The sequence below is a fragment of the Micromys minutus genome, assembly GCF_963924665.1.
Source record: "Micromys minutus genome assembly, chromosome: 21".
Taxonomy (NCBI): domain Eukaryota; kingdom Metazoa; phylum Chordata; class Mammalia; order Rodentia; family Muridae; genus Micromys; species Micromys minutus.
In genome coordinates, this window is record NC_137956.1 from 33,355,726 (window position 1) to 33,379,729 (window position 24,004).

The 24,004-nt window shown below is 47.0% G+C and overlaps 1 protein-coding gene across 2 annotated transcripts in view; it reads right to left on the minus strand.

Annotated features, from left to right (window-relative positions):
* EPHB1 (EPH receptor B1) overlaps positions 1 to 24,004 on the minus strand; it is a gene marked incomplete at its 5' end in the record, with an annotated part of 415,761 nt that overhangs the window by 137,842 nt on the left and 253,915 nt on the right. For both annotated transcript variants that reach the window (XM_080934568.1, XM_080934567.1), the window contains one exon: positions 506 to 661. In XM_080934568.1, the coding sequence (XP_080790694.1) occupies positions 506 to 661 (156 nt within the window). The remainder of the gene's footprint in view (positions 1 to 505; positions 662 to 24,004) is intronic.

Genomic DNA, 24,004 nt, shown 5'->3' on the forward strand with positions numbered 1-24,004 from the left:
TATAGAGATTTGATACACAAGGACTTTCATTTAGTAGCTAAGGCAATTACAGAGTGAATAGATGGTAAATATGAGAACTTCAAGGGAAGCAAACATATGGGGAGGTTCTCTGAAGAATTATTTTCAACTTCAGGGACCAGAGAGGGGGGCATCTTGGAGGAAAGAAATGCGAGAGTTACTAGTTACTGCAATGTATGAGTAGATCTTGATTTCACACACCAACAACTCTTTAGATGAGCAGTGTTAAAATGTGGTAGGCAGAAGTTGCCCTGGGTGTATGTGAGATGAGGATCCTCCCATCTGGAAAGAGGGGTATGAAAGAAGACAATCTTAACCAACAGTTTGATGCTGGGAACAGAAAGCCCTCTCTTTCAGCACCATGGCCAGCGCCCCCACTTAGCATTTCCCAGGCGGGTGTGACCTGGCCTCTCCCTCCCTCCATGTCCACCATTTGCACAATCAAAGAACCAGACTGCCCAGCCCACAGCCCTTACTAGACACTTACTAGTGCACGCCACTTCTGGGGGATCAAAGTCTGCTCGGTAGTAGCCCGTCCGGCAGGTGCAGATGGGAGACGCCTCTGAAGGAGAGCGGCTGTTGGAGGGGCAGTGGGAGCAGCCTTCAGCTTCCTGGCTGGCTTTGAAGGTCCCCGCAGGACAGGCTACAACACAAAGACCATGTGAGTGTTAATAGAAGAACGGTATCCCTGGGAATAGAAAATGAAGGTTGCCACCCTAAAACAAAAGGATGTCGAGTTCCCTCCTCACACCAAGATTCACAGAGTGAGCATCTCAGAAGGAGAGAATCCTGATTAATATTTCAGTTCTTCAAACATCTTGACAATGGCCCTTCTCGTTTGAACAATGTAAAAAGTGATTTTTCCACTCTCAGGCTTGTCAACAGATTTTATCAGTAAGGTGAGTCTAATTGTATAACTGGGCACTTGCTACACAAATATCTATTTCTTCCTCCTACCTTAACAATCATGGCCTTTCCCTGAGCCCTTGATAAAGGAACGCAGCCTACAGTCTCGGATAAAAGGGGGTCTTGTTGGCAATGACCAGACTTCTGATTCTTAAATGTCATAATGCAACAAACACAAAGGACGCTGACATGTGCTCATTAGCAACTCGCTATGAATGATGGTTAACGTACTAGAGTTTACAGCAATTCTTTACCAAAAAACTAAAGTGATTTTAAGGTCACTGCCTTGAAAGCACCAGTCTACCTTAATTGCATCTTGATATGCTTTCAAGGGCGGGGCAAGAAAAACGATGGGGCTCTACAGGCAACTTTGAGTCACCTTTCATGCACACACAGTGGGAAAGCCTGGGAAGAGCTGGTGTAACCTGGTGCTTACTCTGGGTGTGCTCACTTATGGGTACCTCTCCTGATGTCTTGGAGAGCCAGGCTATCAAGAATCATGTTCCGGAATGTTTGTCTCCATAGTGTTCCACAAGCTATGGCCAGGTCTCATCTACTGAGACCTAAGATATGTGACCTCATCCTTGCAGCCCCCAGAACTATAATCCCTTCTTTCCTCTCTCCCTAAAGGCTGTTTTTAACACCCCCTTTCCTGCTTCTTCCTATTCCCCTAAAACCAACTCTGATTAATTTTTCCTTAAGATTGGGTAAAACTTACGGCCCAGTCAACTTGTTTGGGCTCCCTACAAACTTCAGTAATCCATTCAACAAATATTTCCAGTCCACCTTTTGAGACCCTGCCACAAGGGTTACAAACTGCCATTGGGGAGTTTTGGATCTATTGTGGCCACACTATTTGTCTTAGTTAGGATTACTATTACTGAGATAAAACACTATGACCAAAATCGATTTGAGAAGGAAAGAGTTTATTTGGCTCTCCGTTCTATATAACAATGGATCATTAAAAGCAGTGAGGGCAGGAGCTCACACTGGAGCTGATGCAGTGATCAGGAGGAGAGCTGCTTCCTGTCCTGTTCTCCATGGCTTGCTCAATCTGCATTCTTATAGAACCCAGGACCACCTGCTCAAGGGTAGCCCCTCCCACACTAGGCTAGGCCCTCCCCCATCAATCACTAATTGAGAAACCGCTGGTCTGCGTTCCTATAGAACCCAGCCCCAACAACAGCCCTATCTTATAGACAGTTTCTCCACTGAAGCTCGTTCCTCTCTGATGATTCTAGCTTGTGTCAAGTTGACATAAAACCAGCCAGGACACTATTATAGTGTGGTGTGATTGTCGCCTGTTGTAAAGGCTTCCACTTAGAAGAAGCTCATCTTCTCAAATATGTCGTTCCCCCTTGAACGTGTGTGGTGGATTCTTTAATAATAGCAGTACCACCATCTGTTACCTCCCTTATGTGTTTTCGGGGTGGCCATTATTATCTCCATCTTGCTAATGAGGAAGTTGGGACATGGAGAGGTTAAAAACATTCCTAGGATCCCTTGGTGGGAGAGACGATGGTGATGAGATACACGTAAGCTATTTTCAAAACATCTACCACGTCCCTGCCAAGACAAGAAAAAGGAATCGTCTCCTACACTGCGATTCCTCCACCCGCTGCTCACTTGAGTGAGGAGACAGTGTAAAGTTACCCTGGATGTGCCCTGGATGGGAGCCCATTGCAGATTAGAGGGAAACTCCGTAATATGGAAAATTCTGGAATGGTGTAAGCCAATTGCATCACAAGGAGTACAAATTCTTTGCGTGTTCTATGCTCATTACTTACAGAAAATATGGGCCTAAAAATAAAGAATAAAGTTCATTGTTTACCACAGAATGTCTCAGAACTTCAAAAAGCAAGGTCTTAAATGTCAGCATTTGTTTCCCCACCCCCTTTTCTTTTCCCCCCAAAAGGCCTCTCCTGCAGTGAATCTCCTGAGACTCACATTCCCTGAAACACACTGGGTACACTGTCATTTTAGAACTATTAGGCAAACCATAACTGCTGTTGTAACACACATCAGAAATAGGCCACTCACTGACCCATGTTAACACATTCAAAAGAAAACAATAGAAAATCTCTGTAGCAAGAAAAAGAATAAGTTTGAATTTTCAAACAAAAGAATCAATCAATAAAACCCTAAGCAGAAAGCATCAACTGTCACACATAGGGCAGTCTCAAATCTGGCTCCCTAACCTACCTTTCTGAGCCCATTACTCAGGGCTCTCTCCTCTGTCTTGGCCCTTTCCTCTCTCTACATCTTGCTCTTCTCTTTTGGAGAAGACCCCTTTGCACTGAGTCTCCAGCATCCCTACCCTGCCTGGTTCTGCTGCTTCCATTCAGCAGGATACCTCCCTGGCAAGGAGAGGGAAGCTGGTGGCTACTCATGCATTCATATTCAGTCCCTGCCACTCTGTAATTTTCTTAATGTACTGATTCAAGAAGAACAAAGTGTTTTCACTTTCTTCCCAGCACTTAAAAGCCACCTCACATTACATTTAATAAGTTAACGGCATAAACAGTCATCCTGATACCCATATGTAAAAGTGGGCTTTGAAGACAACTTTCTCTGAGATTTTTGATGAAGGGATTGGGGCGGTCTCTGTTCTGGGTGACTGGGTCTCCAAGGAGAGGAACTACAAGCTAAACTATGTCTTGTTTATTATGGGTATATCCTCTCTCTCTCTCTCTCTCTCTCCCCGTCTCTCTCTCTCTGTGTGTGTGTGTGTGTGTGTGTGTGTGTGTGTGTGTTTGTGTGTGTTTATGTGTGTGTGTGTTTGTGTGTGTGTTTGTGTGTGTGTGTGTGAATACAGGTACAAATGCAGCATTTGGACATTAATGTGCACACGCCTGCATGTGGAGTTCAGAAGTCAAAACTGGGTATTTTCCTCAGTCACTTGTCCACCTTGTTTTTTGACACAGGTTGCTGAACTCGGAGCTCTCCAATTTTTCTAGGCTGGTCAGCCTATGAGCTCTAGCAATCCCCCTGCCTCTACATGTGCCCATATCACTGAGGTTATAGACATGTAACACTGTGCCCTGCTTTATTTATTCATTAGGCAGCTTCTGAGAATCTGAGCTCAGTACTCATGCCTACACAGCAAGCACTTTCTTTACTCTCTCCCCAGAACCTCAGAAGGTGGACCTTAGAGAGGGACCCAGAAACAGTCTGAAGAGAGAGAGGTCTGACTCTGCAGTCCCCAAGGAAATGAGCATCGCACTTGCTGATTCCCACCACGGTGAACATCTGTGGATGACAGCACCACTCAGAGCCTCAGTTTGTTTGTTATATAACATATTTACCTATCCTTCTAACAGCCCACAGGTCAGCAGTACTGAATAAACCCGAACATGTGATGTAACCTGCACTTGTACCACACCAGGACAGCTCCCCTCAACCCAGTTTGCGCACCCTTTTAGAAAGTCAAGTTTTCTTTGAGATGACTTTACCATTTAAAGTCGGAATAGACACTGGAGTCCCAAAGAAGGCATTAGTCTTAGAAACAATTGGAAAAATGTGTTTCTGTTTAGACTATTTCTGTCTAGATGGCTGACATTTTACCTATAATTGCGATATAGTCACATTCCATATGTTAATATTTTAATGAAATCTGTGTCCAGACAGTCTGTAACTTGTAAGGACGGCCTTTTCTAAAATTCCTAGTCTGAACTTGGAGACTGTAATGCGTAATCGCACCAGCACAATGTTTTTTCATATAGTTTATGCTTTAAATAACAGTTAAAGTGGCAGGCTAGTCTGCAAAACCTTTTAAGCTCATCTTGTATCAGATTCCACTAATCAGAAATAGATGCTGACACTGTTGTTTCTTACTAAGAAAAATAAGAAAGAAGGGCATACTTCCCTTGAGAAAAATAATAGCTTTAATTAGAAGTGATAATTGAGCATTTAAGTCAATTCTGGCAAAGAATATATAGACCTATGGATCAAAGAAATGAATGTGAAGGGCTCCTTGTGCAAGTGTGAGGACCTAAGCTTGGGATGCCAGGACAGAATTACAGTACTCCTACAGTGGGATACTATATAGGCAGAAACAGGAGAATTCCCAGGATCCCACAGGCCAGACATCCTGCCAAATGCAGTGGGAAAACAGTAAGAAACTCTGCCTTGAATGAGGTAGATGATGAGGACTAATAGTTTAGGTTATCTCATGACCCTCTGACTTTCACATGAGTATCATGGCATGTGTGTGGCCCTCATATGAACATGTGCATACACACTCAGATAGAGAGAGAGAGAGAGAGAGAGAGAGAGAGAGAGAGAGAGAGAGAGAGAGAGGACTGATTTACAGAAAAAAAGAAAAGTTAAATATTGTTAGCCACATGCAAACACTTTTGAGGTATATAACAATTCTTTGGCTTAATATTTTCAAAATCTAGTTTTCTTTCCTTATAGAGAATTACAGTCCCTTCACCACTATCATGATGAGCATCTCCATTCAACCACTGTTTGCTGAGGACCCACTGGAAGCCAGGAGACTTGTTAAGAGGAACAGCACTGTGTGTGCCAAAGAGAGTTTTGGGCTTTGGGGGCTCCCTTTCTGATGGGGTGAAACAGACTAGAACGCTGCTCTAAAGCAGAACTATGCTTAGGGCCCAGTCAGCCAGACACACTCATTTGGGGAATCCAGCCTTATAAGATGAGTACCTCATGAAGCATCTTCCTAGAAGATAAGTTTCAGAAAGGGAGCCTTAGTGAGGAGATTCAGTCAGTAGTGTGCTTGCTTGCCTAGCACAGATAAAGCTGTTGGCTACATCCTCAGCCCTGTATAAGCCAGACAGAGTGGTACCTGTCTGTCATCTCAACGCATGGGAGGTCAAGGCATGAGGACTAGAAGTTCAAAGTCATCCTTAGCTCAGAGATAGTGTGGACTACAGGAGACAGTTTCCAACAACAACAAAGACAACAACAAAAGATTCAGAAGTAGAGATGGTGACAGAGCAGGAATTAAAGAGGTGGGACACGTGCAGAGAAGAGTTGGACAAGAATCATCTGAGCAGGATTATAAGGGTGGTTGGGAAGCTACTTGCACATCCCTGTGTATTCCTGGACCATAACAAGACACCACAACATAAGGATGCATTTCTGACACAGGATGGGACCACAGGTGTCTTTATTTCTTTAAAAGGGGGGAGGCTCCTACCTGCATTGTAAGTGACCAGGTTCAGACAAAGGGTAAATGGCAGAACAGAGACATATACATGTCTCCCTCTTCCTGACTTGAGCAGGGGGTTGGGGGGGAGAGACCTGAGTGCTCTACTCCTAAGCACACACATACCTCCCATCCACCAAGGAAAACACACATTCCCTCCCCCTATGAGCAACACAAGGAGGCTGGCATGTGTCATCTCTAGCAGAAGGTCACCTTGGAATGCTATCACCACCCCCCCCCCCAGTCTCAGCACCTCAAAGCTGTGACAAATTGCCCCGCTGCTTAGAATGCTCTCGAGAACGCCCCTCTCCTCCCGTTCCTGCACGAAGCCTTCCAGTGACATGGAATCCATCACCTACAGTACTATTACTTTATAAAGAAACAGATTAAGTGTCTCATAAACAGCGCAGTGATTGAGATAATGGAACGCTCCTCTCGTCCCCTGTCTGCAGCATCAGGTTAGGAAGCTTCTCCAAGCAGCCAGGAAGAGGAAATTAATAGAAGCAAGAGGGAATAACCACTTTTATGCAATTTCCTCAGGAGATAGTGGACCATCTAATCTTTATTGGAGCCCTTTAACCTGTCACTCACCACTCACCAGAGCCTCTTTAGCTCCCGCAATTTTTCCCAATATCTAAGGAAGATAAGACGGAAACCTCAAAATATTATTTGATAATTTTTTCCCCAAAGGTGGAGGGGTGCCCACTGCCTCGGTCCCCTCCTTTCTCAATGGAGGCTTCGGAAAACATTTTTATGCAGCAGAAGTGGGGGAGAGCTTAACTATTCTTGGTGCATAGTCCAGGAGGTCAGCGCTACTCCGCAGGAAGAGACTCTCTCTTTGCATTTTAAATGCAGGTTTTTTTCTCTCTACCACCGCCTTCTGTCCTTGCACTTTTTAATAATCTGATTACTTCTCTTGATCTAATTTTTTTTCCCCAAATGAGTTTGCAAAGGTTCATGCCAATGAATATTCATCTCCTGCTTAAGATCCAGCACCTCTTTCTCAAGGCAGGTCTAACTCAGCAGCTGGTTCAGGGAGGTCTGCCTGCCTCGTGGGGTCACAATAAGGAGCTGAGCACATTCCTGCTCAGGAAGAAGAAAGAGGCTCAGAGCATCACACCGTTACCTCTATGGCTTGCTTGTGCAATACACACTATACAAGGGGTCTCTCTGCAGCTGCTCAGAACTGCAAGGTGGAAGTGAGAGACAGGCATGGCTCTGCATAGCTCCTTCCACAGTCACCATGAGTGCTGACTCCACCTACCCATCCACCCAACACCTATCTACCTACTCATCCACCAGGCAGTCTGCTCACTCACATATACATTAAACCAGCTACTCATTCATCAATAATTTTACTCATCCAATCCTTCCACCCATTCATCCCCCCTACCTACAATCCAGCTCCCTACCTACCCATTCACTTATCCATCTACCTACTTATCAATCCATCCATCTACCCACCGTCTTTTCTTCTATCCATCCATCTATCCATCCATCCATCCATCTATCATCTACCCACCCATCCATTCATCCATCCATCCTCCCACCCACCTACCCATCCATCTATCCATCCATCCATCCATTCACTACCCACTCATCCATCAAATCATACATCCAAACAATGACTCATTTACCGACTCATCCCTCTACCCATCCACGGCAGTAGTTTGAATGTTCTCTGAAATCTGACTCTAAGACCTTTCATGTTTGTGTTTTCCTTTCTTCTATGCATGACACATATTATGGCTGGTTAAAATGGATGCTCCCTAAAGGCCTGCTGCAATAATGCCCCAAAGATCACAGCCATGAGGAAAACTGCAACAAATGATCCCATGTGGGAGGGAAGGGGTTGAGGGCAGCACCATACAGTGGGGTTTCTCATTTAGACAAAGATTTCAAAATATTCAAAGCCTTTACTCAAAGGTAAAGACTTCCAAAGAAAAACCAGAAAAAAAATGGGTAAAGACTTGTTCGTAGACCTTCATCCGTAGTGTTGTTTCTAAGGCAGAAGAAAAAAATGAAGACGGGGGAATAGAAGAAAAGAAAGGAGGAGGGAAGGGAGGAGGAAAGGATGGAAGGGAAGAAGGAAAGGAGAACGAGAGAAGGGAAAAACGAAGAATGGAATGAAGGGAAGGAGAAGGGACTTAAAATTCTAATAGGAAAATATTGACCAAGTTAATAGGGAACATTCATGTAGTGAAATATAACCCAGTCATTACCATTGTGTTTTAGAAAATACTTTAGAAGTGAAACTATATAAAGACTATGAACTTCATTCATATATATATATATATATATATATATATATATATATATATATATTATACATATAATACTAACTAAAATGAAAAACTGGAGTCTGCATTGCTAGTAATTATTACCTTGGATAGTTTATCAGTATTTTGTGATATACACATACTTTGGTAACAAAAGGACATTTATTCATTGCATTTAATGCCCCCCCAAGGACACTGAAGTATGGATCCAAGCTCTGATCCTGGGGATCACTGGGGAAGGCAGGATAAAGTGATCTGGATAAAGCTCTGTCATGGAGGTAGAGGTAGGTGCCTTGCTCTCTCAGCAGGAAGTTGGGAGAAAGTAGGAGCTGAGGCTGGGGCTCAGAGGAGTCAGGACCTGGGCAGACCTTTAGAGGAGGGGTTAAAGCAGATGTAGAGATGAGAAGATGGGGCAGAGAGAAAAGAATGGACTGGGATTCACAGAGCAGAAACCTGCTTGCCTGGGAAAGCTTAGAGACAGAATAGTTACGGGTGTTCTCTGGAGGAAGTGGGCCAGGGAGCATACTACATTCCCCAGTGCCTGTGAAGCCAACAGATCTTCTCGGTCTTCCGTCCCTAGGCCCAGTGCCAGCTGTAATGGCCTGTGCAGTTGGGATACTTTGTTGTGTCATACACTCATGTCACTCATGATGACACTTGCTGAAATTGATGTGTTCTGCAGGCATCTTGACACAGACTGTAAGTCACAGTGCCATTAAGCTGCTAACACAGCTGCTGGGGTAGCAAGCCAGGGAACTCATTAGCATGGAAGATGCTGAAGAGGTGGCATGGAGTGGGGGTGAAAGGCTTTGCCTCAAAGCAAAGGAGAAACCACAAGTCAAGGCCAAAAGGGGAATTGGTCCCAATAAGGTCTCAAGGAGGAGGAACAGGCCCTGAGGTAGCCAAGCACATTAAACTCTGTCAGAAGCAAGTATAAGACTGACCCGAAACCCTGGATCCAGGACACTGGGGGTGTTTTCTAGTGCTCTGTGTTAATGCAGCAGACTGGAGGCCTGTGTCCCCTAAAATCAATGGAGCCTCGGGGAGCTGATTAGATCCTGGAGATGGGGCCTCTTTGTGCTCTTACAAGAGAGCAGGGAGGCAGCCTGTTTTCTCTCTGTTCTCTACCATGTGAACACACAAGAAAGCGCCATCTGCAAAGCAGGAAGCAGGCCCTCACCAGATGCTGTGCACAGGCAACTTGATCTTGGACAGCCCAGCTTCCAGAACAGTGAGAAATGAATGTCTGGTGCTTGAGTAGCTCACTTTCTGCGATGAACAGCCGAGCAGAGCTGACTAAGGGGAATTACCAGCACCTGGGATTGCAGACACAAAGGATCTTAGGCCCTGATGCAGACTAGTTAGCTCAGGCGTCCCACTGCCAAGTCCTCATACCCATGCTGACAAAGTGTGGGAAAACAAAACCACTGAGTCTTGGGTCAGGGAAAGCTACTGGTAGCTGGAGTGCGCACACGAGCAAGCCGCTGGCTTCTCTAAACTCTGGAACCTCTGTCTGTAACAAAGGGCACAGAATTACATGCCCCACCTCCCTCCAGCTACTGGAGAGATTTGTGTGATGTTTATAAAAGTCCTAGAACAAAGTATTGCCTTATGGAATATCAACAAGCTGTTCTCTGCAAGGAGCCTGGCTGAGCGCTTTGCTGACTGTCCTTCACACACCTGGAGATGGACATGGTACTGGGAGAGCTCAGCCCATAAGATGAGAAGCTGTTTTTCTAATGTCACTGGTGATCACATAAGAGGCTCGCTATCCCTGTGGTTTTGACAGGGACAGAGGTCATGGTAGGAAAGGATCCAGAGCAGGGAAGTCAGAGCGGGGTTCACTTGGAAGCCAGGACTGAACTGGCTCCTCTTGTGGCTGACTCTGTCTTTATCCCAGACCTATCCCCTAACCAGCAGACTGTTCTTGAGACTCACGCATCCTCAGAGTGGCAGGGGGACCTTGAGGACTCTAGGGTGTCACAGGGAAAAGGCTCTGGAGAGGAAGCCACTGTTCCAACACATGCAGCACTAGTAGGTCTTTCCCCAAAGCCTCAAGGGACAGACTGGTTTTATCCCAGCCCAGGCCAAGGGGTGGGGGTGGGGCTAGAGCACCCAGGAAGACAAACACAGCAGGGAAAGGGGGGATCAGGGACGTAGGAGGGCTGAGCTAGGAAGGACTGTGCACACTTGGACCAGGGGAGCTGAGACCTTTGCTACAGCCTGCCTCTGGATGGAAGGGAAAGGTAGAACACGGGAAGGAATGGTAGAGATCTTCTGATTTACATTTCCTCATTTTCCGCAGTAAACTTATATTACTTTTTTAATAGAGACAAATATTTTCCTCAAGTAGCAGAATGTCCGAAAGCCATTCTAATCAAGGGCAGAGAGGGCAGGGCAAAGCAGATTTTGTGGGAAGTAGAGTATAAGGTGGGAAATGGAGTGTGGGTGGCCTACAGGTTGGCACAGGACACCCTCGCTTAACCTAGTTACTCATGTACCCCTGCATGTCCGTGTCTTTAACTCTAGCTCTTTAGCTACTGTCAGTGTCCCCCAAATCCACTTTGCAGGAACAGTTCCCTTTTCCTTCATATACATTGCCATTTATTTGGTACACCCCTTCCTATACGTCATCGTCTTTACACTGGCTACATGGATGCTCTGCAGAGAGTCTGTGTGAGACACCTGCTGGAGATTCATTCAGATGGTGAATTCTCAGATGGTAATTCCATGGATGTCATGAGAACATATGGACCAGAGGTCAGGTCCCCAGAACCCACACCAAGAAGGACATGGTAGTATGAGACAAACAAGAGACTCTGTTGTCTAAGGAAGGTAGAAGTGGAGGACATACCTTGGCATGTATGTGCCTGAACATACACACATGCACATTTGTGCATACATATACATGCTTGCTTGTATACACATATGTATGCTTGTGCACACACACACACACACACACACACACACACACACATGCACACACATACACACACAGTGCAGAGTTCTTGAGGAGGTGATGCTACAAGCCAGGCAGGCAAGCACACGAAAAAGACGAACCATGCTGGGGAGTGAAGGAACTGATGTTCTGTAGGATAGAGGCCTCTTTGAAGGGGATAGCATCCTCCCCTGCTTCCCTGTCAGCCCCTAGTATTCAAGACAGATAAAGATGAGGTTTGGCCATTGTAATGGGCCCAGGTTGTCTGTGAGGCAGTGGACTGTGCCAGGAAACATAGTGAGGTTGAGTGGGTTCAGAGACTCCAGCACCCAGGCACCCATCTGAGGACAATAGGCAATTCCCTGCTCCCTACCAAGATTTCTGGCCTGGAATGTGTGACCACACTCCCCATATAGGGATGTGGCCAATGGTCATATAACCCAAAACAGAGTTCTCCATGCTCCAACCACAATCAGTCATTTTTCGTTATGTCCCCCCCAAAGCCATCCTAAGCCTCCCACTATCAGAAATGGCAAGGGAATCACTAGCCACCCCCTCTTTAGCTCTGTGTACCCCAAGCCCCTCCCCAGTAGAGCCCAGCTGTCAATGTTCTAAAAATGCCATCAGTCTGGTGGCTCTGTGCCCACCATGGACAAATGGGACATATGCTGGCCATCAGACAGCTTCCTATGTTTTCAAACTGCAGTGTTTACCCTCAGAGGGGAAAAAAGCCTTGTTTTTTAAGCACTTCTCCTGACAAACACCTTAATGGACTCAAATAATGTCTAAACAAGTTCTTCTGATAGATGAATGTGAATCCTCATTATGTCTCTATGTGTTGGACATGGCTGCTTGCTCCTGCCCAGGTCTCAGGCACAGGATTCCTCTCCGTGAAGCTTCAGCGAGCTCACAATACCCTAGATCAGGTTAGCCAACATGCAGTAACGGAACTCTGTGCCCCCAGCCCTGACAGCCACAGCAGACATCACTAATCAGCCATTGTATCCATTCCTGACCAATGTAGAGCAGAACTCTGGACCTTCATTTTTACTTTTATTTCTTAGTTTATTTTATTTATTTAATTTTGAGGCAGGTTCTGAACTCATGGAGATGCTGGAATCTATGGCATATACCACCACGCCCGGATAAGCTCTGGAACTTTTAACACAATGCCAAGGTGAGCAAGGCAGCCACTGTTCCTCAAAGACGTGTGCTACATCCCAGACCTGGGGCAGGGAAAAGAAGGCAGTGGGAGGGCCGGAGGTAGGTAGTCAGAAGAGCATCAGAAAATGCTGGTGTCAGTTTCTGACTACATGGCCTTGTCATTGGGATGGATCTAACACAGCTCCCAGGCCTAACCCAGACCTCCACCCCACTTCACTCTACCCTTTCTCTCTCTCCTCTCTGAGGTCATCCCCATGACACAGCCTCCTTTCCGACTGAAAAGCCAGGCACCTAATTATGCTCTCGGTGTGTGCATCGGTGAGAGAGACGTCATGTAAAAGTGAGTGTGCTAAGAAGGGCCGCTCTCCAGTGAAGGTCGAGTGCCACATAAGTAAAATGGAAGATTAAGATTTCCCCCCCTTCTGTGGTGTACTTGATGAAATAATTTTGCTGTGCCCTTTACAAAAACCCAGGAGTAAAAAAGCAGGCACCACAGAGTCTACAGCTTCTCCCCAGGTCACCAAGCTACAAACATATAAATCTGCCAATGATATTATACAGTATTCGAGGGGGACAGGCAGATAAAATAAATGACTTTTACTCGGTGCTAATGGTAGAGCAGAAGCTGAAATACTCATGCTGAGTCGTCAAAGCTGCCCGGACAGATAAGGGACAAGAGAGCGGCCAACCTTCCTTGTGCGACATGGCTGTGGACCCACTTAGCAGAATGCCAGAGAAGAAGAGCTTTCAGGGCAAGCAGGCCTGGGCAGGCACAGAACTCAAGTCCAGCTGACTCTGCCAAACACCTCAGATGGGTGTCAGTTAGGCAATGTCTCGGGTCCTCAAACACAGGGATGATAAAATGGAACTCACTGGAGATCTCAAAGTCTCTCTGAGAAAGTGGGACGGCCCAGGAGCCAGACTGGTGCTAAGATAATAAAATGATACACACCCAAGCACCACAGTACTCGGATTCAACTGCAGAGAGCACATCACACCAGCCTGAGCTTCATCCAGAGGCTGAAGGCAGGGGATTTTGGCCAGTGTCATTTTCCTGACCCATGAGTGTTACTCTAGACATTGCCAACCCAAAGGGTTGTTGTCACCTACTGCCTCCCAGGGCCACCGCTTAAGTGTTATTAAGGGAGGCACCTACAGCTAGGATCAAAAGCATTAAGGGTGCACTTGGAAGCTTAGATGTGAACGAGTGTGCCCTTAGGGAAGCAAAAGCTGTTCAACACCACACAGCTTACGCTGGGCCTGTGAACTAAAGAAACGACACTTGCAGGTGTTGAGTGGAAAAGTCACCCCCATTCTTCTGAGTAGTGCCAACTCTTAGCTTATTAGTTCTGGGGGCTGTAAAAGGAGCAATGGTGATCTCAGACCATGGCAGCCTAAGTAGGTTGATTGAGACAGGAAGAGCTGGGTGGCTACGCTCTCGGATTGACCATTTATCTCCAGGTGCTGAGAGCTAATTTCCAGCAAGCCCATGGTCTCCCCATCTGCAGCTTCCTGGACGGACATCTTATCACCTTCAAGGGCACCAGTTCAGTGTTACTAAGGGAGGTTCCTATACCAAAGATCAGAAGTAGTGTTAGGATGCACTTGCAGACTTTGACCTGCTGTGCACTTAGGGAAGCCATTCAACTCCACAGGGCCTGTATAAGACTGTGCAGGAGAGGAGGGCCAGTGGGAGATGGAGAACAGGACTCGAGTGGCTATGAGTTCAGAAAGGATCTAGCCAAAGCAAACAGGGGTTACAAGATCAGAGCTAAAAGAGTGACTGACACCCAGACAGACTGGTAGATTCCCCTCTGTTGTTAAGCAAAGAGCCTGTTTTTCCTTTAGATAGCTTTTGGAGCCAGTTTATCAATAGAAAACTGACATCTTCCACAGGCGGAGAGTAGGGTGCTAGATCTGTCCTAAACTAGTCAGCACCTGTGGGAATCAGATCTAAAACTGCCTTGATACTAGCAAGTGTGGTTTTGTTCACTGTAGCAACAGGCTGGAGAGTGGGTCTGGGTGCAGATGCTCAGCAACCACGTAATAAGTCAGGCATGGGGGAGCATGCTTGTAACCACGGTGCTGGGAGGCAGGAGACAAGCATTAGTGGAGACCCTGAAGCCAAGCAAACAAGCCAGCCTAGCAGAATCAATGAGTGCTGGGCTCAGTGGGAGAGCCTAAAATACTACAGATGGTGGTCTGGGTAGATGGCACAATGGGTGAAGCACTTCCCACACAAGAAGAAAGACTTGCACAAAGAAGTCAGACACCACAGTCCATGTCAACTACGGTGCTGCTACAGCAAGACAGGAGGCAGAGAATTCCTGGAAGCTTAAGGAGCTAGCCTGGCATAGACACTCTGCCTTAATTAAAATGTACCCAAGGCTATCCAATGACCTCCACGTGTACATTTTGGCCCATATATAGCCACAGTCAAACCTTGAACACATGAACACACACACACACACACACACACACACACACACACACACACACACACACGGGGGATAAAAAATAAAAGTGGAAAATGATCAAGACATCCACATATGCCATTCCCAGGCCTCCACCTCCATGTGTGCACTCATACTGACAAATACAAGTGCCACAAACACATACAAGCAAAATAAAGTAACAATGAGCCAGACATGGCACACACCTGGGAGACGGAGTCAGAAAGATTGGGAGTTTAAAGTTGTCCTCAGATGCACGGGGCTTTGGAGGCCAGCATAAACTCCATAAGATCCATCTCACACAATAACAACAGCTCACAAGGAACAGTGGCCAGCTCTCACATGGGCAGGTCACTTGCACATAATGACATCAAGGCCACATCCCAGTAGCCTTAAGGTACATTGGTTGTACTATTCCAAAACAGAAAACGTAGGCTCAGATACATTTAGTAACTTTTTCCAGGTCCCACCTAATGTTCTCATATTCTCTCTCTCTCTTTCTCCCTCTCTCTCTTCGTTTGTGTGTGTGTGTGTGTGTGTGTGTGTGTTTTGGGGGGGATGTTTTGCTAGAGACCAAACCCACAAGACATTAAAACCTAAGGCCGGGTAATTATTGGTTATTTATTTCTAGAGATCTGTGCCTTGTTAAGCAATTATGTTGTTTTGGGAGCTAAATCTTTGACCACCATCATCTTGTTCTATTTCTTGTTGCTTCTCATGGGCAAATCTAACTAACATACTGCTTCTTTCATCTAGGCTGTAGAAGACCGAGAAGGGCGGGCACGTTTTGCTAACAATGACATTTGAGGCTTGGAGAGGTAAAATTGCTCAGTCTTCCCAGCTAATCTCAGATAGAGATTGGTTACTTTTCTAGTTGTTGTGACCAGTACCTGACAAGAAGCAACTTCAGGAGGATGGTCTTATTTGGATTCACAGTTTGCAAGATACAGTCCACCATGGTGGGAGTAAAGTGGTTGATCATCTGCATTCTCAGTCAGGAACTGGGAGGGGAAGTCGTGGAGGCTGAGTTGACAAGATCATCCATCAGAGAATCAAAATTCAAAGCCGGGTCTGCCTGACACCCAAACTCATGGCCATTCCAGTTATTTGCTTTGAGAAGTCCATCTGTGTGGTCTGTGGGCTTTCTGTATTCATGCATATGTGGAGAAAGACTTGAAAAATGCCCCCGTTCAAGTGCATCTGGGTCCACATGGGCACAGAGGCATCTCTTTCTAATCACCAAGGGCATCTTGCCCTCCTTTCTTTGCCTTGAGAAGGACACACACACACACACACACACACACACAGTTCCTATAACCTAAGTCATATGTTGCTCCTGCTCCCTCTGAGGCCTGTTGGCCTGGATTCCTGACCAGGTATGAAATCATGATGCATGGATGTAGTCACCAGGAAGTCTGCAGAGGCCTGCTCTGGAATGGAAATCCATTCTCCCAGAGGCTTCTGGGACAAAAGAAGGAGGAAGGGCAAGAAGCTCAGGAAGCACAGGAAGTGAAGGAGAAAGCTTTCGTCACCGAGGAATGCTTAAACAGCCAGGCAGTGAAAGGGATGGAGCGTTCACAGAACCAGCTGGGGACACTTTAATGGGTACCAGCCGAAGCCTTGAGAATGAGGCATTGCTGTTTGTGTAACACGTGGTGCACAGAGTTATTATTATCCGAAACCCAGTCTGGGTACCCAGATCATGTCTCAGTTTATGCCCTCTTCAAGACGGGACGGTAGATTCCGAAGTAGCCAGCCTGCTGTCTGTCTGAGAGGATGCTAACACAGAATGCCAGGTGAGCTGTGTGCCTTTGAACATGGACGTCACCACAGCCAGCCTAATGATCATTGTAACTCTACTAAACACCATGGCGGAATCCTCCTTCTCCCATTTCTACACACAATGCTCATTTGTTAATGGCCAGGATAAAGGATCGTGAAACAATATTGCTCGCGAGTAACAGGGCTGTATCTCCATTCTCAATAAGGATCCAGAATTTCATCAGGGGAACAAAGGCGACTCACCAAGACATGTCAATTATGTCATAATGACAGCTATTCAACTCCTGAATTCATCAGCAGGGGCTTGAAATGCAACCCGTTCATCAAGCTGAGCACATTTCTGGGCCGGCTCTCGCCATTTGGGAATCGGGTCAAAGCTGCAATATCAATACCTGATATTACACAGAATTTCTCAAGGAGACAATGGGTATTGACGCATCCCTGCCCCACAAAACTCGTAGCCTCTTCATGGGTTCTGGAGTAAGAAGAACACTGCACGCCCCCCCCCAACGCCCCCACCAACAAGGACTCAGGAAACTGAGGCAGGCTGAAGGCAAGATGGAGGCCAACTTAGGTTCTCTGAGTCCTAGAGGGGAAAAAAAACCAACTAAAAGTTAATATACGCTAAAATGGTTAACAGCTGCTAGAAGCATATATAGAGGTGGAGGATGAACAAGTGAATAATTGAGAGGAGGGCTTCCTGAAGGAGGTGTTGGGAGACGTATGATGTGGAAAACGAAAGGGAATTTAGTTGGCAAATAAAATAAAATACATTCCAGGCAAAGGAAATGCCGTGGACAGTGTGCAAAGACAGCGAAACAGAGCAAAGAAACACGGCAGCTGGCTAGCTGCCTCGCTGATAGCCCACCGCCCACCAGGCAGAGATTCTGACGGGTGGACTAATGCCTGGCATCCCAGACAGACTGGAAAGTCTTGAACACAGAAGAATCCTGAATGGAAGCTGGAGAAAAACAAGGTTCTGGAGGGTCAGGACACCCCCAGGCCGTCTCCCGACTGTGGTTTAACCCTTTCCACTCCTCTGCTTCCTAATGTGCAGACATGGAGCAAAGACCCCGTGAGACTGTTTGACTCTGGAAGCATTGAAGGCTCAGGCCTGTCTGGGGTTCGCAGCCTTCCTAGCCCTGCAGTGGGGCCTCTCTCGTGCCTCCCTCAATCTCTGCACCTCCTTAGTCCTGAGCAAAACCAGCCAGGTGCAAAGGGGCCCACCTTCCAGGTACCACCTTCCTTCTTCAAAGAAGGCCAAAGAGCTCTATTCTCTCCTTCTCTCCGAGGCTGGCCTTCTCCCGTGCTCAGGGGATGCCTTCTTTCTGGAGAGAGCTGCTCTCTGCTCTTAATCAGGGCTACACTTCAGACCTTCACAGGGCCCACTGTGGATTTATGATTTAATTTGTGTGTATGGCTCTAAGAAATGATTTCAGGGCTGGTCACTTAAGAAATGATTAAAGACCATCATTTCCAACCCACAGCACTCCCTGGGGGAAGGGAAGTGGTTTGAGACAGAGGGAAGTGTTAATAATACACGGAGATGGAGTCGTGGCAAGAGATGCCAGTCACCTGGGAAGACGGAGGCTGGGCCGGATGCTGGAGGCTCCAGGCTGTGTGTGTGCCCATCTATACCTGCCGATGCTGACACACTGGATCTTAGAGTGCGGAGCCACCCACATAGGACCTTCCCGATCCTATCTTTGCCTAGGCTGCGGGCCTGAATGTGGGTGATCTCAACGGAGAGGAAGGAGCCGGCTCATAAAAGCACCCGCCCACTCACTGCTTTCCACGTGTTGACACAGACCGGAAATTCACGAACAGGGGTTCTAAATCACCCCTGACATCTCCTCAGGGCACAGCCAAATGTCACACTGTACCAATTTATGAGGTGTGGCTATAAAGTTCCGAGACCAGTAATGAGCTTCCAAAGAGGAACTGAACCCCTCTTCCAGGAATTCCTCAATGTCGGCGCTGTTCTCGATACCTCGTGAGGTTCCACAACTGACAGCAGTAGCCAGCACAGGGGAGCCGGAACCAAGCCTGCCTGTGGGTGTGCAGATGCAGGCGGGACCAAGTGAAAGCACTAAGTGTCAGAAGGTCACAGGAGGCAACAGTGGGACCACTGGCTTCACCTTCAGCATCATCCGAAGGAAGACATGGTGTGTTGGTGAAGCTGTTTCTAAGCCTTGCAATCAGGGAAGGTTTGATATAGCCAATCTGAACCTTGGGCTTGTCTGGAAATGGGACAAAAGTGGGCAAGAATAGCTCCGCAGCTTGTGTACTGGTAAGCCGGTACAAAGCATGATGCTGATGTTAATTATGGTCCCCAAGGCCCCTCCAACACCCATCATCAGAAAGATGATGAGATTTTTTTTTTTTTTTTGGCAAGGTTTTCTTATAAATAGCAAGGGTGCACATTCTCAATTATCTTCCATAATACCTATAAGGAAGGGGACAGAGTGGCCAGGTAGAACCACACAGAGGTCCCTGGAAATGACAGAGTGGAACCACGGGTGGGCACTGCAGTATCCAGGTATGATTTGCAATCTCTGGGCTACTCCTGTTTCTAAGGTGGGGTGAGTACTTAGACTAGACTCATGGATCTGATGCTCTCTGAACACATGGTTGCTCTCTGTCAATCACTGGTCCCGGAGTCAATGCCACCAAGGCCAGCTACTGCAGTTCCTGCCACAAAGGAACCCATCCCTTCTGCTGTGACTCAAATTGAGATATGAATGCCACCTTCTTCTGGGCTAGGTGAGTTCAGGTCCCCAGAAATCCAAGGGTAGATGCAACCCAGAACAATAGAGGCAAATAGAGACTTAGCTCATCATCCAGAGTCAGGCCTCCCGGAGAGATTTCCCCATTAGTCTGCAGGGCTTCTCCATCAATAATGAGGCCAAGCATAATGAAGATAAATATTTTGCAATAAACGGTTGCTTTTTCGCATGGGGAAAAAGCCATTCAAACTAAAGACAATTTGGTCTCTCTTGTTCCTTACATTTATTTCATATTTTAGGCATATCTCTGAGCTGAAAGAAAAATCCTTCCCAAAAAGAAAAAGAGAGAAAATCAGGCCGAGGGAGAAACAGCTAGTATCAAGAACAGCTCCTCGTGAACGTTGCCACAAGGACACCCATGATGCTGCCTCTGCATCTGCTGTGGGGAAAGAAAGATCCCAGGACAGATCAACCATGGGCTCTCTGTGCACCAGCGGATGGAGTAGGCGAGGCCCAGCACTCAAAGGATTCATTTGCCTGTATTATTATTGTTTTTAATGTGTAGGCTTTTAATTAACCCGACACTGACTCCTGTCTACGACACACCTAATTAAGTCCCTTGCTGGAAGTGTATGAGAACAGCACGTGGGAGCCCCATTGCCTATACCTGTCCTTCCAGCCACAGGAGAGGTATGCACCCGATGGGACTGCCTCTACTCTATTGCCTAGCATTTCTGTCTTGATGTTTACAACCTCCTTCCTATCTGGTCTAACTTTCCTCCTCTCTTTCCCTTTCCTGGTTTTCAGAAGAGGGTTTCGAATGATCCCGACCAGTCTCTGGACTTCCTTTGTGGTCAGGGATACACTTGACTTCCTGACTCCCTTGATGCCACCTCCTGCACTGCATGCTGGAACTGTAGGCATTCAGCACGATGTCAGGCTCTCCTGTGTTTTCAACCTCTGTCCTCTGGATGGCTCACAACACCTGCCCCAAAGCCTGCAGCCTCTCCGAACTTCTCTCCTTCCAAGCCAAACACCGTCACACCCTGCCTCCTACCTTCTGGGCCACAGTCCAATTTCCCCACTTCCTACCCCAGCCTTGGTCAGAAATTCATCTTTATGTTAGCTCTCTCCTTTTCCCAGCCAAAACTCAGCCCCTCTGTGCCTGCCAGAGAGATTGCACACCCTCTCCTGTCTAAATGCTTTTGTGGCCCCTCCCAACAGTAGAGCCCAGAGCCCTGACTTGGATTTTTGCTGCCCCTTGATATGAAAGGGCCCCATTCACTTATGTGGCTCCTCAGTCTCCTAGTTTCCTCATCACTGCCCAAAGCTCACTGTAAAGGGGGCACTGAATCCCTGGGGATGTGCTTGGACAGGCTTTCTGCTTCCTCTTCCCACACATCAGGTAATCCAAGGAATGGAAACTGCCCAAGGCTCTCTTTCTTGAAACACATTCTGCTCTGTGCCAGCCACAGGCATCTGCATGCCTCAACCACAGACTACCCCGCCCTAGGTATGGGTATCACTGCCTGCTTACCTGCCAGCTCCGCCCCTCTCCATCCATCTGCTGGGAATACCTTGTGCATCTCTTTTTGTCAGTCCCTAAGCAGTGTTTGCAGACTCCCATGGAATAAAGAAACAACCGGGACACATGACATTTTAAGAGCTGACATGTATTTGGGGAGGGGTGTTTGTTTTGTTTTTAACTTTCCCTGCTATATGACTCTTAGGACCTAAGTTTTTTTTCCTTCATACACAGCCTACTGTCTAGAGTGCCTTCACTGCCATCAATAACCCTGAGATGTATTCTACTCACCATAGCTTCCCCCAGCCCCACCCTTTCTGTGAATATGTCCCCAGCTCCCAGCTGGCAAGAACATCTTCTAGAATACCCCCCCCAGAGGCATATAAAATGTGGAGTTTGGGAGAATGGGAAATGGCTGTGGGAAAGTCCTTAACTTTTGGAAGCCTCGAGCTCCCCACCTATAAATATCAATTAATAGAGGTGCCAACTTCATATGGCTGCTGAATATGGATGGTGATAAATCAAGTGATCAGTACAACTCAGATTCTAGTTCCATCATTATCACCACCATCATCATCTACCTCAACCATCACCACCACCACCATCATCACCATCATCATCATCTACCTCAACCATCACCACCACCACCATCACCACCATCATCATCATCTACCTCAACCATCACCACCACCACCATCATCACCATCATCATCATCTATCTCTACCACCACCATCACCACCACCATCACCACCACCATCATCACCACCATCATCACCATCACCACCACCATCAACACCACCATCACCACCACCATCAACACCACCATCATCATCTACCTCAACCATCACCACCACCACCATTATTACCATCATCATCATCATCTACCTCTACCACCACCATCACCACCACCATCACCACCACCATCATCACCACCATCATCACCATCACCACCACCATCAACACCACCATCACCACCACCATCAACACCACCATCATCATCTACCTCAACCATCACCACCACCACCATTATCACCATCATCATCATCATCTACCTCTATCACCACCATCACCACTACCATCACCACTACCATCTCCACCACCATCACCATCATCATCACCACTATCATCTACCTCCACCATTACCACTACCATCACCATTTTGGCATTTCTGACTGAACTCCAGCGAGTAGAGACTTCACCTAAAACAACTCTGTACACTACTTAGCTCAGTGGTAAGTAACATTGCATTGCCTGGGACATTTTTAACTATTTATCTTTATTTTATGTGTGTTAGTGTTTTGCCTGCATATGATTGCACATCACAATGCATGCCAGGTGCCTACAGAAGAAATAAGAGGTCACTGGAGTCTAGAATTACAGACATTCGTAAGCTACCAGATGAGAGCTGGAAATATAGTCCAAGTCCTCAGGAAGAACATCGAGAGCTCTTAACTGCTGAGCCCTGTCTTGGCCATCTCTCTAGTCCCATGGTTAGCATTTTTGAACCCTCTGGGTTTGATCCCAGACACTAGAACTTTTGCAAGCATCTTAATTCTTACACACACACACACACACACACACACACACACACACACACACTTTCACTTAAAATAACCTGGAATAGTTTACTAAAATCCCTTTTGCTCTCTCCTCTCACCCCCAGAGACGCAGCAAACAGGTTTTCTTCTAAAAATAGATCTTTAAACATTTCCCCAGACTCGAGCCTCACTTTCCGAGAGTCTGGAAGTAGCACTCACTGATTGCAAAATGTTGCAAAGACTCCATTGTTCTGGTGAAGATAGGGGTGGGAGCACAGAGGAACCCCATCTCTCCTTCCTGTGATTCACAGGGTCTACCGGTCTGAACTGGAAGAGGCCTGATAAAGCAACAGTGGGCACCCAATACACAGAGATGATACATCAGAGCACTTGGTCTGAAAGAAAACACTGACCTCTCACAGTAACATTAGCAAATTACGGTCAGAGGCCAAGACTCCCTCAGGGAGAAGATTATGCTCAAGGCCAGCTACACTGTGGTTTGTCTCCTACCAGCCTCGGAAGCAGGAGTCACCCTAATGGCCTGTCACTGGTGTTTGTTCTGCCCCCAGCTCTCACACTCTGATTCTCCCTTTCTCAAAAACATACTCTCCTGAGACTGTCCAGACAGGAGCTCCTACATCCTCTGCCTCAACCTCACCCTACCCATTCCCAGAGATGATGTCATTAACTCACCTTCGATTATCCAGCCTCAGGCAGGCTTAGCTTGCCCGAGAAAGCATTCCTCTCACTGAAGTCTGATTAGCCTTGCTGGAAGTGCAGGGGTTTTGTTTTGATCAGGACAGGAGATGCTACTCTCAGTCCCTCTGACTCCTCCATCTTATCCCAGACTTCCCCAGCTCTCAGGACTTCTGGCTTTCTGTCACTCTTCCCCCCTCCTGAACGCTCTCCCACTCCGCTCTCCGAGCCCAGGATTTCACCCTGCTTACAGCACCACATCTCCAGCAGGCTTTCCTGGTACACACCGCCCCACACACTTCGATGAACCTCCTCTCTCTCTCTCTCTCTCTCTCTCTCTCTCTCTCTCTCTCTCTCTCTGTCTCTCCCTCCCTCCCTCCCTCCCTCCCTCCCTCCCTCCCTCCCTTTCCCCATTTTACACAGGATTTCCTAAGTCTAGAGAAGTGCCTAAGCCAGGCAGAAGGACACTCATGGGACATAATGTGACCTAAGTCCACCACTCAGCTCAGCAGCTCCGAAAAGTCACTTCCAATGGACTCTCAGGGGTTCCACCCTGACTCTTCCTCTTGGACCACTTCTGTATCCTCTTTGTGTCCTGCATATGTGGGCAGGCTTGGAGGGGCCATTTCTGCTCAGTCAACATGGACTATTCCTACAACTTGGAGAAAGGACATATCTGAATGGCAGGAGATAGAACAAGGGTTTGGGGAGAAGGAAGGCAAGCCTTCAGTGACAGGTGCATTACATCCAGATCCCATCACAGTACCTCGAAACAGTAATTAGCGTACACGTAGCCACACAAGCA